At 47.0% G+C, this 16311-nt stretch overlaps 1 protein-coding gene across 2 annotated transcripts; it reads right to left on the bottom strand.

The window, feature by feature from the left end:
- Window positions 1–118: 118 nt before the first annotated feature.
- MYL11 (myosin light chain 11) lies at window positions 119–13006 on the bottom strand. Of its 2 annotated transcripts, none has more exons than XM_048517608.1 (7): window positions 12877–13005; window positions 9728–9823; window positions 3487–3562; window positions 2523–2627; window positions 2340–2418; window positions 1724–1772; window positions 119–488 (listed from the first exon to the last, which is right to left on the bottom strand). In XM_048517608.1, the coding sequence occupies exons 1-7, from the start codon at window positions 12877–12879 to the stop codon at window positions 384–386; spliced, it is 513 nt and encodes a 170-aa protein (XP_048373565.1). In that variant the 5' UTR covers window positions 12880–13005; the 3' UTR covers window positions 119–383. The 2 variants fall into 2 exon arrangements, with proteins under 2 accessions (XP_048373565.1, XP_048373564.1); XM_048517607.1 differs by lacking the exon at window positions 119–488 and adding an exon at window positions 1352–1435 and having other exon boundaries at window positions 1670–1772; window positions 12877–13006.
- Window positions 13007–16311: the final 3305 nt, after the last annotated feature.

Raw genomic sequence — 16311 nt, 5'->3', positions numbered from 1 at the left:
TCAGTCATGAGTCACTCAGTTTACTGTTTGGATATATGTTTTACTATTAGATGTATGTTCATTGCAGGGTAGTTGCATTTCAAGTGGAGAAGACAAACAGACTGTAACAACAGGAGCGTTAGAAACAGAGATGTCCTCATCTTTATTAAGACATTTCACAGAGAAAGGTCCCGGTCAAGTTAAGACTGGTAGAGATGCACAGGGTTTGGTTTGGTGGGGGTGTAATTTTCCTCCCTTCCAATCATAATAAATAACAGATGGACATGTATATTGCTGGTTTACAAAAATGTGTGGATCACCCGGGACCAGCATAAAGGAAACTCCCCAGCCTGGGGGGTTTCTGGGTGGATTCCCCCACAAAGCATGGGTGGGGCGTTTGGGGTTTATTCCCCTTCCTTGTCCTCTCCGTGTGTGATGACGTAGCAAATGTTCTTGTAGTCCACGTTGCCGGCAACATCTGGAGGGAAGGCGTGCCACATGTTCTTGACCTGCAAGGGGAATGAAAGTGTGAACACGTTTCTCCTTCAGAACTTTTATTGGCATTTTAAAAACATCGATGGATCAGCATGTGTAGGGTGAAATATTTGATTAAAAGAGCTTTGACTCTCAAAACCCTATAAACTGTGAAATGTCATCGGTTTTTAAAGTAACTGCTAATGAACTTCGAATTTTGCTTCTGCAACAGACTGTCCAGGTTGTGGGGAAGAAGCAAACGCCAATTAATGGATTCAGGGTAGGCAATTATTTTTCCATGGGGCGCATAGAAACAGAAAATATTGTGGAGGCCAGGCCAAAGGCAGAAGTGGCGCTTTTGAAAGCCCGCAGAAGCCGACAGCCAAGACAGCCGGCTTCTCGCGGGGCTTTCAAAAGCGGCTCGCTCCCCAGCACTGAAGAGACAGTCAGGGTCATCCAACCAGGCCGGATGTGTATGGGCATTATAATGCCCAGGTCTGAATTAGTTGGTTGTGGTGGGTTTTCCGGGCTGTGTGGCCACGGTCTGGTGGATCTTGTTCCTAACGTTTCGCCTGCATCTGTGGCTGGCATCTTCAGAGGTGTATCACAGAGAAAAGTCTGTTTCACACTGTGTCTAATGAGAAGGGAAAGTTTAGTGGGGTATATTGCATACCGGTTGAACCCGGCCGTGAAAGCCTTTGACAACACATTAAACACCAATTAGCTCGGGTATCCAGATTTGGACCTCGCTGTTAACTGATACTTGTTGAAACCAGAAGGCCAAACAAGAGAGGGAAGAACAGGAAAAAAAGACCGTGGGAACCTAGCGACAAGCCCGTTTTGCATTCGTCACAAACAAACCTCAGTTTGTTTGTAATTTTGAATAAGGCCGATATTGTATTCCAAGACCTTGTCAAATTTGGATTGGGGGGGGGGGGAGGAAACTGACCAAGGATAACGAGTGGCAGAAGAAATATGAATACCGTGTTTCCCTGAATATAAGACAGTGTCTTATATTAATTTTTGCTCCCAAAGATGCGCTATGTCTTATTTTCAGGAGATGTCTTATTTTTCTGTGTTCTGTTCGTCGGGCATGCTTCCAAACAAGAACTTTGCTATGTCTTACTTTCGGGGGATGCCTTATATTTCGCACTTCAGCAAAACCTCTACTACGTCTTATTTTTCAGGGATGTCTTATATTAGGGGAAACAGGGTAGGATGGGACAGAAGGAGGAAGAAATGGAAGAGAGGAGAAGTGTGTCCGCCTTACCTCTTCTGGGGTGAACCGGTCACATTGGGTGGACAGGAGTTCTTCCAAGCTGTGGGAAGCCAAAGAAAACAGGATGTGTGAGAGGGTTTTGCCCAATACTGGGGACCTGCTACCACTGAATGAAACCGGCCACTGAATGAGCCTTAAACAGACGTATGCTTGTAATGAAGGAAGAAGAAGAGAAGAAGAGTTTGGATTTATATCCTTCCTTTCTCTCCTGCAGGAGACTCCAAGGGGCTGACAATCTCCTTGCCCTTCCCCCCTCACAACAAACACCCTGTGAGGTAGGTGGGGCTGAGAGAGCTCCGAGAAGCTGTGACTAGCCCAAGGTCACCCAGCTGGCGTGTGTGGGAGTGCACAGGCTAATCCGAATTCCCCAGATAAGCCTCCACAGCTCAGGCGGCAGAGCAGGGAATCAAACCCGGTTCCTCCAGATTAGATATACGAGCTCTTAACCTCCTACGCCACTGCTGCTCTCCAGATGGGGTCTTGGCAATAGTGCCTCTGGGCATGCAGGAGAGGAGGAGTGTGTGTGTGTGTGTGTGAAATGCCGTCAAGTCACTCCTGACCTACGGCGAACGTATGAATTAGTGACTTCCAAAACGTAGGTACTCACAATTGCTTCTTGATGGTGCCTTTGCCGTCGGGGTCCAGGACTTTGAAGGCAGACATGATTACGTCCTCGGGATCGGCACCTGGCGGAGGCAAAAAGGGCAAAGGAGAGGAGTTAACAACCCAAAGGGTGAAGACGCCGTCAACTGGGGAGAGATGAAAGGGAAGGACTGAGGGAATCACTCACCCTTCAGCTTCTCCCCAAACATGGTGAGGAAGACGGTGAAGTTGATTGGGCCACTGGCCTCCTTGATCATGGCATCCAGCTCCTCATTCTTCACGTTTAGGCGCCCTACGGAGATAAGGAAGAGCAACTGAGGATTGAGTTCAAAGGGTCTATGGGCAAAGCACCTCTTCTGAAGGAGGAGGAGGAGGAGTTTGGATTTATATCTCCCCTTTCTCTCCTGTAGGAGACTCAAAGGGGCTTACAATCTCCTTGCCCTTCCCCTCTCACAACAAACACCCTGTAAGGTAGGTAGGGGTGAGAGAGTTAAGAAGCAGCAGAAGAAGAGTTGCATTTATATCCCCCCCTTTCTCTCCTGAAAGGAGACTCAAAGGGACTTACAATCTCCTTGCCCTTCCCCCCCTCACAACAAACACCCTGTGAGGTAGGTGGGGGGTGAGAGAGTTCAGAAAGAACTGTGACTAGCCCAAGGTCACCCAGCTGGCATGTGTTGGAGTGCACAAGCTAATCTAGTTCACCAGATTACTGCTCCGTGCCTTAGTGCAGTTACATCAGGGTCCCTTCATATTGAGGGGCCCCACCGTCCTCCCCCCCTTGGGGGTAGGTTTTAAATTGGGGTTGGACGCCTCTTGCTTGTTTATTTATGTATTACTGTTATTCGCTGTTTTATGAGTTTTAAGTTATTTTATGGGATGGAGCCTATATATTTATATTTTGTATGACCGTTCCTGTTTGATGTTTAGATAATGTTGTTCACCGCCCGGAGCCCTCCGGGGATCGGGCGGTATATAAATCGAAGAAATAAAATAAATAAATAAATAAATAAATAAGCTTCCACAGCTCAAGTGGCCGAGTGGGGGATCAAACCTGGTTCTCCCAATTAGAGTGCACCTGCTCTTAACCACCACGCCAACGCTGGCTCTCTCTTTGAGTGGTCCTGCTGTTCTGGGACACTCTTTTGTCTTACCCATAGCACCGAATGTGTCTCTCAGGTCATCCTTGTCAATGATGCCATCTCTGTTCTGGTCAATGACAGTGAAGGCCTAAGGAAAGAGAGGGAAGAAACTAGCAGGATTGTAGCACACTCATCTCCAGGTCCAACCTCAACTATAATGGCTGACATCTCCCAACTGCTATTTGTTCTTTCATCTGATTCCTCACCTCTGCAGGGAACTGGAAGAAGAAGAATTCAGCCACCTGTTATTTGCACACAGGGTCTGCATAATCTATTTGCATTTTGGTGGGTTTCTTTTGGCACATTTCTTTCAGCGTATAAACATTGGTCTGGGTGTGTCATAATCTGTCAATTTTGGCTCTGCGGCGCGTCTCAGGCAAACTATTCTGACCTCAGAGTCAATTGGCTAGTGGACAGGAAGGACACATCGAGGCTCCGACAGGTGGCTTCTGAATCAGGGGCATAATGCTCATTGGGCAAGGTGGGCAGCTGCCCAGGGCACCACCTTGTGGGGGGCATCAAAATGCAGGGTTCGTTTTTGGGTATTTTTAGTGGTTTTCCATTTTTGGCCTGCAGGGGGTGCAATGTTTAGGCTAGCAGCACCAGAATTTCAGCGTATCTTCAGGAGACTGTCCTTATGCTCCCCCCCAAGTTTGGTGAGGTTTGGTTCAGGGAGTCCAAAGTTATGGACTCCCAAAGGGGGTGCCCCCATCCCCCATTGTTTCCAATGGGAGTTAATAGGAGATGGGGACTACAGTTTTGAGGGTCCATAACTTTGGACTCCTTGAACCAAACCTAACCAAACCTGGGGGGTAGTATAAGGACAGTCTCCTGATAATACGCATGAGAATTTTACAGTGCTGATAGTTTTCTAACCTAAATGCACCCCCTGCAGGCAAGGCACCAATTCGTCTCCTGGTGCAAAAAAAAAATGAGTGCGTTGGTGGAGTGGCCGCCCATTGTGGGGGGGGGGGGGCATCCAATTCAGGTTTTGCCCAGGGCTACAGTTTGCCTCGTTACGCCCCTGTTCTGAATCATCCCCTACTTTCAACTTTGTGATTTAACAATACATTCCAACAACTGAGCCAACACAGGTTCTGCAGCTCAGCATTGAGAAGAACGGGGCACAATAAGCAAAACACGGACAGGGTCACCAATCCCAAAAAAACTTGCCGCAATTCAAGGAAGCTAATATAATAATAATAATACTATATTGACTGTACTTGTAATAACACATTCAATGAACATACATCAAGAATTATAACAGAAAGGTTCTTATCACACAGTAGGATCCGTAATTGTTCATGGAAGAATAATATCATACGCGGTGGGACCTCAGGCCACTCACCGCATGACCCGAACATGGAAAGCCGGATGTCCGAAGTCCCGTAATGGATTAATCAAGCTCGAAGCGTATCAACCGACAACTAAAGTAAGTAATCCCAAAGTGTAACATAATAAACTCGCGGTCTTCACTAGCAGTAAGAGCTGCAGTGTCAGCAGGACTTGCGGTCTTCCCTTACAGCATGTACCGCAATTTCGGCAACCGCAATTTCAGCAAAACGCTAAGCGCTAAGTCGCGTTTTCGGATCTTCCTCAGTGCCACTTTGTAACGATGTGATTGCTTACCAAGCAATTATATATGTTCATTAATAGTCATCACTCTATGCTAAGAATCCTTCACTGGATGTAACCTCTCGGATTCATAGTGATATTATTCTTCCATGAACAATTATGGATCCTGCTTGGACTGTGTGATAAGAACCTTTCCGTTATAATTCTTGATGTATGTTCATTGAATGTGTTATTACAAGTATAGTCAATATAGTATTATTATTATATCAGCTTCCTTGAATTGTGGCAAGTTTTTTGGGGGATTGGCTGACCCGGTCCGTGTTTTGCTTATTGCTTCGTCTCTACTTGCCTAATTGTTTCCGAAGAATGGGGCACATTCAGGTGAAAAATCTCAGGGAGAAGATTACAGTAGCAGCTTCTAGCTATCTGGAAAGCCCTGGTATCGAGGAAGAAAACAAACTTGGGCAAATAAGGAATGGCCAAGATACAGCAGGGATGGATTGTAATTAAGAAGACTGTATCTCTTAGGATGGTGGCACAGGAGAAGAGAATCTAAAAACGGCGTAATTTTTTTCCAGCAAAGTTGCCAAACGTTTTTTGCAGAATTTTAGCCAGTTGGCCGGATTGTTTTAGGTTAAAGATCTAATGCCCAGGGCTGGAACGAACATCTCTTGATGTCTCCCAGTTTTTTGTCTTTCATCTGGCAACGCATCCCGGGACTGGAGAGATGATCCTGTTTTGGCCTCTCTGCCCCCTCCCTGCTTCTCTGCAGCTGTGCCCTGGAGACACTTGTCACCCGATAGCCCTCTTTGCTTCGACCAGGAATGGAAACAATTTTCTTCTGTCTCATATTAAGCCTTGGCCCCCCTCCCCTGGGGAACAGGTGGTACATTCCGAAGGAGCTGTTGATGAGATCTCCAGAGACGGCCTGTGTGTGGGGAAAGAGGGAGAAGCTGCCGCCACCATGCTTCACTCAGTCTCGTTCTTTCTCGTTCACGTATCTCCTTCTTGCTAAAGTTCACTGTCCTTCGGGGAACTGTCGATTCTCTCTTTTTGCTTGAAAAACTGTAAATCACCATCACTGGGAATGGCGGCGGAGAGGGGGGGGGGAGAGAATGGCATCTTCCCAACACCTACCATTGTGGGTGAAGTGTTGTAATGGAGGTGCCAACTAGAGAAGCCCCATCGGAATCTTTTCCAATCCATACGGTTAAAATCTAATGCACAGAAACAACCCTAACTGGATAACCCCTTCATTCGTTGTCATTGGGCAGGTGGAGAGAACAGTTGTGCTGCTAGCAACCATTATTATTATTAATTAGGTCCATCCTTTCGTGTCCGTGGCAAATGATGAACCTGTGCCCTGAGCAACTTACAGTTTACACATAGCAACATTTAAATAGAGTATTCGCTGCTGGAATTTTCATCCCTGCCGTCCCAAAACTGAGCAGTTGTGGAACCTTGTCCCAAAAGGTGCCTTCCAGAGGACACTAATCTCCATGGAATACGAAGCAACACTGAATATATGAAGCTACCCTGTTTCCCTGAATATAAGACATCCCTGGAAAATAAGACGTAGTAGAGGTTTTGCTGAAGGGCTAAATATAAGGCATCCCCCGAAAGTAAGACATAGCAAAGTTTTTGTTTGGAAGCATGCCCGACGAACAGAACACAGAAAAATAAGACATCCCCTGAAAATAAGACATAGCACATCTTTGGGAGCAAAAATTAATATAAGACACTGTCTTATTTTCGGGGAAACACGGTACAATATACCGAGTCAAGACTATCGGGCCACCGAGCCCAGCTGTGACTGGCAACGGCTTTCCAAACAGACACTCTCCAAACATGGATGTCAGGAAGAAACTAAGAGAATGCCCCAAAAGTGATGAATCTGAGGCTCACTCCGCACGTGCAGAATCATGCACTTTCAAACTGCTTTCCGTGCTCTTTGAAGCTGTGCGGAATAGCAAAATCCGCTTGCAAACAGTTGTGAAAGTGGTTTGAAAACGCATTATTTTGCGTGTGCGGAAGGGGCCTTGACAGTGGAAGAAAAACTGAACCTCTTCTTCCAACGTCCCACTAGAGAGATCTGCCCTTGGCCCCAACGGTTTTAAAACAGGTTGTCACCAAAAAAACCCAACAGAGCTGGAACGAAGCGCAATTTGAAAAGGAGACTCTCTTCACCCTTGCCCCACTGTTCAAATGTGAACTTTCCCTCCTTTTCTCCAAAATGAGGCGTAAAGATGAAAAGCAGTTTTTGAAAGCTTTTTTCAGAAGTGGGCCCTGTCTCTTTCACCGACTTGAAGCCTCTACACTCTCCTGACCCATCTTTCTCCAGGCCGCATCGGTCCAGAATACGTCTCCCAAGATCTCCTTGTAAGGAGCGGCCGCTCGTTCTGTCCAAGCACAGGTGCCACCTACTCTGTCAGTCATCCCTCACCCAAAATAGATACTGCTGTGTCTCAAGGGTCCTGGGAAGGAACATCTGTCATTCTTGGGGGGGGGGGGACGTTGAGGGGCGGCAGCGATACCCACATAAGGGCAAGGAAATGGAGACCCAGAAGCTGAGATGACTCCTTTGCTGGCTTCCTCCATGATGGCATTTGGCTATTTATTGGGGTTATTGCTAAAGAAGTGAGGGTTCTGAAGTGTGCAATGGAATAAATGGGGTGGTGGAATCTGTCATAAAATGGTTAAAACGCAATGCGTGAATTTTATGTTTTTAACAGTGAAGCTTAGCTTAACTTTTTTTTTCTTTTTCTTGGATTTTAGTTATTAATATTAATTTGTATTAAACTCTCTTTTTCTTCTTTCACTTATTACTTCCTTGTCTTCCCTATCTCTGGCCCCTTCCACACACGTAAAATAATGCGTTTTCAAACCACTTTCACAACTGTTTGCAACTGGATTTTGCCATTCCGCACAGCTTCAAAGAGCATTGAAAGCAGTTTGAAAGTGCATTATTCTGCATGTGCGGAATGAGCCTCTCTTCTTTATTTAGGCTTTTGTGAGATGTTACGCTTTTATGTAAACTCTCTCACTCTTATCCCTTTCTTCCCCTTTCCTTAGCTTCCTTTTCCCAAATAACAGAGCCTCGAGACCTTTGGACCAATATAGAAAAGACTATGTGAATGGCATTCTAAGTTGTTTGCTACAACTCTGTATGACACTCCTTTTAAATCTCCAATTAAAAATATTTTAAACAAATAAAATGAATGTGTGGAAGGAGTCAGCAACGCACAAGACTACATGGCAATATGAGTTCTAAGCCCTGTAAGTTCTACCAACGCAACTGTCTTAAAATCACATTTGCCACAGATCCTTGTCCTGTTTAGACCAAGGAACGTTCCTTGTTTTCTAAAATCTCATCCTTGCCCTAAGAAACTCAGTACAGCTTGCAGCCCTTTGAAATAAGTTAAGCTGAGAAACAGAGGCTCATTCCGCACATGCAGAATAATGCACTTTCAAACTGCTTTCGGTGTTCTTTGAAGCTGTGCGGAATGGCAAAATCCACTTGTAAACAGTTGTGAAAGTGGTTTGAAAATGCATTATTTTGCGTGTGCGGAAGGGGCCAGAGAAAAGGCCCGAGGTGACTATTATTGCTGAGTGGGGACTCCTCAAACTCACTCTGAAACTCTGAACTACGACATGGTCTCCCGTCTACTACACAAGCACTACTCAGCATCTGACAGGATCTTGTCTGTAAGCGATAAAGCAAAGTATAAGACAAGATGCTTGAAGGCCCTTTGGGGGTGGGTGGTTTAAAAATTTAATAAATGAATGAATAAATAAATAAATTTTTTAAAAGGTCCCTAGGCCCTAACTAGGGCCACCCAATCAGATGTGTCTTGCAAGATCATGTTGGGAACCATTAGGAGTGGAACGTTGGTAAAGACGACGCTCAGCATCCAACGCCCACAATGTTTCCCCAACCTGAAACCGCCCTGGGAGGTGCTATCTGCCATGTTTGGGGCCCATGTTTACTGATAGAGTACACCTAGATCTTCCAAGGTTGGGGCTGGGGGTGGGGTGGGGGGGATGTTGGCTATCCATTTCAAGGCAGTAATCTATGTAATTGGGAAATTCTTGTCATATTTCTTCTTATGCTTTCTGCTCTCTTGGGCCCACGCAACTCAGGCTTTCTCCCGAATGCTGAAATCTTTGCTTCTCACCCTTAAAGACAAGTTTGTCAGCATCGTTCCCAGACATTGAGAGCCAAATTCTGCCCTGAACAGATGACAACAGAATTAGCAATACCAAATTCGACAAAAGTTACTCCGCCCTAAGCCTATTGAAATCAATTGACTTGGGCTCATTCCGCACATGCAGAATAATGCACTTTCAAACTGCTTTCGGTGCTCTTTGAAGCTGTGCGGAATAGCAAAAATCCACTTGCAAACAGTTGTGAAAGTGGTGTGAAAACGCATTATTTTGCGTGTGCGGAAGGGGCCTTAGACTGGAGAGACTCTGCAGAGGACCGCACGGTCAGTCCAGTACATTATGCTTCGGCTGCTGCATACCTGATGGGGTCATAAATGAAAGCACACTAGTGACCATCTTTGGATCTTCTTTGAATGAGTGGGTTTTTACAATGAGCCAGCAGTTCTGAGCATTCCCTTCTAGTCCTGCTTCCAGCAAAAAGCATCGATTCCCTCCCTCCTCCCTTGGATCTTACCTCTTTGAACTCCTGGATCTGCGTTTGGTCAAACATGGAGAAAACATTGGAGCTTCCTCCTTCGGTCGCTGCCCTTCTCTTTGCCTTCTTGGGTGCCTGGAACAGGTCAAGGTGGGAATGAACAAGGAGCCCGGAAGTATCTTTTCCCCTTTTAAATAAGCATCCCCTTTTTTAAAAAAAGGTTAATCTGCCTCCAGAATAGAATGCTGGTTCCAAGTTCTGTATCGTCTCCGGAATGTGAGGAAATTTCAGAAGACTCCACAAAATGTTTTATGGTTGTGAAAATTGCTTTAAAACTGGGAGACCCGGAGGCTTCAAGCAATCGCTGCTTCAGATGACAGAAGTAAAAGAACACCTGAGTACGACCAAATATATTTTGAAACCACCAGTTTTGCTTCATTGAGGATGTGCAAAAGGTACCCCAAAATTATTCTGACTACTATTACATCCCCCGAAGTCAATGCAAGTTTTCACTTCCAAAAACAAGTTTCTGACATAAATATTTGAATATTAAGAACATATAGCCTGGCGCTTGTTGTAAAAGCACGTTCTGAGGGAACAAAAATGTGGAGACGATTTAAAAAGGGAATTCAAATACATTCTTTGTCCTAAACTGATGTTTCCAGTACCAAAGGGCATGGCTCCCGCAACGGCAGAACAAATGTCTCCAGCTGGCTTGTAAAATTCTGCCTTGTGTGAAAAACAATACTGAGCAGCAATTTGTTCTTTCTCTTTTCGCCCAGATCTCCCTCCAGCTTTGGTCTGGAAATCTTCTGATTTTGAACTCGGTCTCTCACATGATGAGGCCTGAGATTGAGTACGGTCGAGGGGAACCTTTTCCCCCCTTCCTCGGTGTAGCTTTACAAGCACATAGAACGTGGCACGTCGTAACTCTGGTTTAGAAGTTTTTTTAAAAAATTTCTTTGATGCGCAGAAATTAACTGGGTGTGTGTGTCAGTATGATACACAATCACAGCCTGTTCAATTTGTACAGAATATTTTGTAAATTGGCCCTGAAGGCCTAAGGTGCATGAAGTTTTGTAAGGCCTGTATATAAATTCCAAATTCCAGGCACGCCAGAGCCCACGAGGCTTGGGAAAGTGGTTTGGAGAAACAAAAAACAGGGCCTACAAGGTGCTGGAAGGGGGAAAGGACTGATTCTTAGCCTCTCTTGGGGATATTTTTTGGGAATATAGGAATGGCCTAAGCCCGTGCTGGCGAACCTTTGGCACTCCAGATGTTATGGACTACAATTCCCATCAGCCCCTGCCAGCAAGGCCAATTGACCATGCTGGCAGGGGCTGATGGGAATTGTAGTCCATAACATCTGGAGTGCCAAAGGTTCGCCACCACTGGTAAGCTACAGGCACATAAAGTTGGAAAGCCATAACGGAGGCCTGAATTTGAAGATCCTGGGTATGCGAAGCAAGATCACTGCAGGGTGTAGAAGCGGATTCCCTCCCCAGGTAGAAATATGCTTGGAGTGGAGGAATGAGGATCTAAGCATAGTCTGAAGGTTTAGGTACACCTACGCCAAAAAGCAACACCTTAGACCAACACGACGTGCCAGGATGTAAATTCTCACGAGTCAGAATATAAAATCTCATTATTAGAAGCACAGTGCCCTCCTTGACAAAGTTACGCTCACGTAGAGTTGCCATCCACCAGGTGGGACCTGGAGATCTTCCTGAATTACGACTGGTCTCCAGAACACCTAGATCAGCTCCCCAGAAAAGGACGGCTCCTTTGGAGGGTGAACTCCACAGCATCGTACCCCGCCGAGATCTCTCCCCTCCTCAAACACCACACTCCCTAGACTCCACCCCCAAATCTCTAGGGGTTCCCCAACCTGGAGTTGGCAACTCTACGTGTAAGCCCATCTGAGTAAATCTGGGAAGGGTTGTGCCGTCAGTAGCCCAGGGCGTTGCTGGCAAAGGGGTCATCGCTCGCAGAGCGGCGGGGCTTGGCTTATTTTCACAAGTACGCCTGAGTTCTTGCTCCGTCAGCACCTCTTGCAGGACGTTTGAAACGCAGGCTGTGCTCTGGATTGCATAAAATGAGGTGTGCCTTTCCGGTCATGTTTCAGGGCCCTCCAGGAGCATCAAGGAGCAAAGGGAAAAACGTCTGTTCCTTGTTTCCTATTACCAAAGAGAAGGGAAACCCCAGAACCCCTGATCCTGGCTGCCTCTTCGGCCCTTTTGTATTCCAGCTCCCTTTGTCTGAATTCCGCAGCCCTTTCGGGAACCTGATCCCCGTCTGTTCGGCAACTGCTAGTTGCCTGTTGCTCCTTTTTTTGATCCAACCCCCTTAAAAAGATTCCTAAGAATCCAGAGTTTGTAGTGCCGGGGACTGTCAATGGATTTCAGAAGAAGTCCAAAGGACCCCCAGTTGCGTGAAGGATTTTGATGCATTTTTCAAGAGTTAATGGCACTGTGTGGTTATTCAAGGACTGGAAAGAATTCACCAGTAAGCAACAGAGCACTCAGTGGAGAAATGGGAATCAGGGTGAGATACTGATGGGGAGAAATGGCTCCAGGTAATAAACATAAGATTATTTTATAATCCTCCATACCTTGGTATTCAGCATCCCATTTTGCCCCCTCCCCAATTCTCCTTGCTGCAACCCCGCTAAGCTGCTTTTCGTGGCCTCCCTGCTTATGTATCATTCCCTCAGTCTCTCTTTAGCAACTCCAAGGTATCCTCTGAACATAATATTCCTTCTGTTTGGCTAGGGGAAATATGCAAGGGCAAAGAAATTCAAGAGGCCAGGTGTATGCGTGAGAGGGGAGGGGCATTCCTGGGCGGAGGAGGAGGGGAGGGGGAAACCAAATGGACACAAGAGAAAAAACAGGTAAGAGGCTCGCAGGCCACTGGTATTCCTTTCACAGAGTAAAAACAGAATGGTGCCCCCCCCCCCATCTTTTGCCAGATCACATCTTTAAGCCAGATAAAAAACTACAAATCCTATATCCTCAGAAAGAAAGGAAGAAAACCGCTCGAGAGACCGCTATTCCTTTTTTTTTCTTTCACTTTCTCTCGACTTTGAGGTTGTAAATTTCCACGGGACTGAGGCGGGGGAAACAATTGCCAGTTTTCTCTGTCCATTTCCTCAGGGACCCTACGGTGCTGCCCCTGTGTATTCCACTTACCATTTTTTCTCAGTGGGCCAGTGAGCAGCAGCTGTGGGCGCGATGGGGATGTCCCAGAAGGGCGAGTAGCCTAGACGCAGGCTGCCAATTCCCTTGGGGTTATATAGACACCCCCTGTTGGAGGCGGGGCAGCTAACTATAGCCCCGTCTTCCAGTTTGGCTCCAGGGGTGGGGTGGGGGGTTAACCAGAGTCCAAAAATAGACACCAGAGGAACGCAAACGGGCAGCTCCTTTCTTGGAGACGGGAGAGGTATATTGGGTTTGATTTTTCTTATGATTTTTATCCCACAGGTCCAGGGTACCCCGGGTTTCTACCTTTCTCCCACACATTTGGGGAACCTGTTTCTATTTAAATTTCACTTACAGGGTTTCCCTCTCCCCTGAAATACTACCAATCTATACACCAATCGTCCTGCAGACAAATTCGGGATCTTGGATTTATTTCAGTGATCCCACACGCTAACCTCTGCCAAGGGCAAACATTTTGTCTGCCGCTGTCAGGTGGGTGTTTCTACGCCTGCGACTCTATGGCATCCACGCAGGAAAATTAAGGGCTAATGTCAGCTCAGGCCTGGGCCACCGATTGGAATTATGGGATGTTTGGCTCAGAAGCCCTGCTGCAGATGTACAGCAGGTGGCTGGCCACAATGTTGGCATTCTCATCATTTTTGGCTGGGGCTAGGTGAGAGGACGCAGCCCCATTCGCTGAAACAGGTTCAAAGGCCTCACGCATCACAGTTCACAGCCCAAGATGCAACGTGAACACAGTCCTTTCTTTCACTCTCTCCCCCCCCCCTCCTCTCTCCCAGCCAAGGGTATCCAGTGTCCCTGAGAAAATGTCCTTTTTGGGATTGTTGGCCCCAGCTGTCATTGGAGGCAAGAGGCTCCTAAAGATAGCAATCTAAGCTGTCCTCCCATCCCACTGAAGATAGCTACGGGACGCCCAGTTCATTCCCCTCCTTCTTTGTCACCCTGCTCCCAATAGTTTCCCTTCTAAACAGCCCCAATTGCAGCCAGAGGTTTTTAATGGCAGCGAGGCCCCTTCCGCACAGGCAGAATAACGCACTTTCGATCCACTCCCAATGCACTTTGAAGCTGGATTTCACTGTGCGGAACAGCAAAATCCACTTGCAAACCACTGTGAAAGTGGACACGCATCATTCTGCACGTGCAGGAGGGGCCTGAGAGAATGCGGAAGCAAGGAAACTTCATCCTTATGGTCCCCATGCAGGGATCCCAAAGGCACCTGGTGGGCCACTGCGAGTAGCACAGTGCTGGACTAGATGGACTCTGGTCTGATCCAGCAGGCTAGTTCTTATGTTCTTAAGGCCATTGCTTTCACATCCTGCACGTGAGCTCCCCAAGGCACCTGGTGGGCCACTGCGAGTAGCAGAGTGCTGGACTAGATGGACTCTGGTCTGATCCAGCAGGCTAGTTCTTATGTTCTTAAGGCCATTGCTTTCACATCCTGCACGTGGAGTCTCTGGGCGTAACTGGTGGGCCACTGCGAGTAGCAGAGTGCTGGACTAGATGGACTCTGGTCTGATCCAGCAGGCTAGTTCTTATGTTCTTAAGGCCATTGCTTTCACGTCCTGCACGTGAGCTCCCCAAGGCACCTGGTGGGCCACTGTGAGTAGCAGAGTGCTGGACTAGATGGACTCTGGTCTGATCCAGCAGGCTAGTTCATGTTCTGGCGCCATTGTTTTCACCTCCGCACGCGAGCTCCTTAAAGGCACCTGGTGGGCCATGGCAGCGGTGAGTGCTGACTGTGGACTCTGGTCTGATCCAGCAGGCTAGTTCTTATGTTCTTATGATCGGCATCCAGCCTAGTCCGAAGGAGTTTCTGCTTTCAAATTGACGGGATGATGGGTCAGGTCAATAAGGCCAGCAGGGTTCATGGGGAACACACAGATATGGAGGGGAATCTGTCATCTAATTTCCCGCCGGTGCAATGTCTGGAGATGGTATTAAAAGAGGAAAAGGAACACTGGGGCATTCAGCAGCGGTGGAATTGAGCTGAGAGAATGCGACAAGAGCATTAAAAAAAAAGAAGACTCGGAGCGCCAAAGACTGGCTACATTTTATTTCAACAAAAGCTGAAATGTGATGGAAACCAGAGAGAAAAAAAGGGGGGGGAGCCGGATGTATCTGTATTTAAAGGGCTTCCTAATTCCACAGAAAGGAGTAGTGGCGATTACAGTGGCAAACTGCCTGGATGAATCATGCCCTGTCCCTTTAACAGAGACTTAATAGGACGTGGGAGGCCCAGGTCACAAATATGGCCAGACCGGCATTTTTCCAGCTGCTCCAGGTTAAGAGAATTGGTGCCCTACCTGTCTCGCTCTGACCTCACCACAGTGATCCATGCAATGGTCACGTCCAGACTGGACTACCGTAAACTTGCCCTACTTAGGGCTTCCCTAGGTCTTGAGCTGGAAACTCCAGTTGGTACAAAATGCAGCTGCATAGGTCCTCATGGGGTTGGTGTGGAGCAGGGGGCTTCAAACTATGGCCCTCCAGATGTTCATGGACTACAATTCTCATCAGCCTTGCCACTTGGCCATGCTGGCAGGGGCTGATGGGAATTGTAGTCCATGAACATCTGGAGGGCCATAGTTTGAAGACCCCTGGTGTGGAGGATTCATATTCAACCTGTGCTCTATCAGCTGCATTGGCTCCTGGTGGAGTATCAGATCAAGGCCCAACTTAATGAGACCAGTGCTGGTAGGAGCTGTTCAAATTCCATGAGGATTGTAAGATGGAACTATTCTGCCAGGCCTATAGTTTGAGGGCAGAAATGGGACTTAATCTTGGCTGACCTCTATCCCTTTCCCTTCACTTTGTTTTGGTCTGAACTGATAACACTGGGGGGGGTTGGGGGGGAATGTTTTAATGTCAGTTTTTCACTTATTCCACCCTTGGCTGGAGCTTCAAGGCAAAAAACAATCACAGAGGACCTCCCAAACCTCAGCTACAAACTAATAAACAAAGCTAGCTAACAAAACTAACAAACAAAGCTATACACTATTACACAACATGCTAATTTAATACATCTTGTGTGTAATCAGAACCAAAAATCACTTCCAAAGGATAATAACAGATACAAGAATCCATATCTCAAGTAGGACCATACCATATAATACCAAAGACGACAACAACATATGCCGGACTACACATTCCAGGCATGTTTAACTATCATCCATATAGCATCAGAGATGGGTTCCCCGGTAAATGCCCATTTCATGGTGACTCTGATCTGGAGGAACCGGGTTTGATTCCCAGCTCTGCCACTTGAGTTGTGGAGGCTTATCTGGGGAATTCAGATTAGCTTGTGCACTGCCACACACTCCCACGCCAGATGGGTGACCTTGGGCTAGTCACAGCTTCTTGGAGCTCTCTCAGCCCCACCCACCTCACAGGGTGTTTGTTGTGAGG

Source organism: Sphaerodactylus townsendi, linkage group LG15, assembly GCF_021028975.2.
Source record: "Sphaerodactylus townsendi isolate TG3544 linkage group LG15, MPM_Stown_v2.3, whole genome shotgun sequence".
NCBI lineage: Eukaryota > Metazoa > Chordata > Lepidosauria > Squamata > Sphaerodactylidae > Sphaerodactylus > Sphaerodactylus townsendi.
This window is presented reverse-complemented; position numbering and strand designations above follow the sequence as displayed.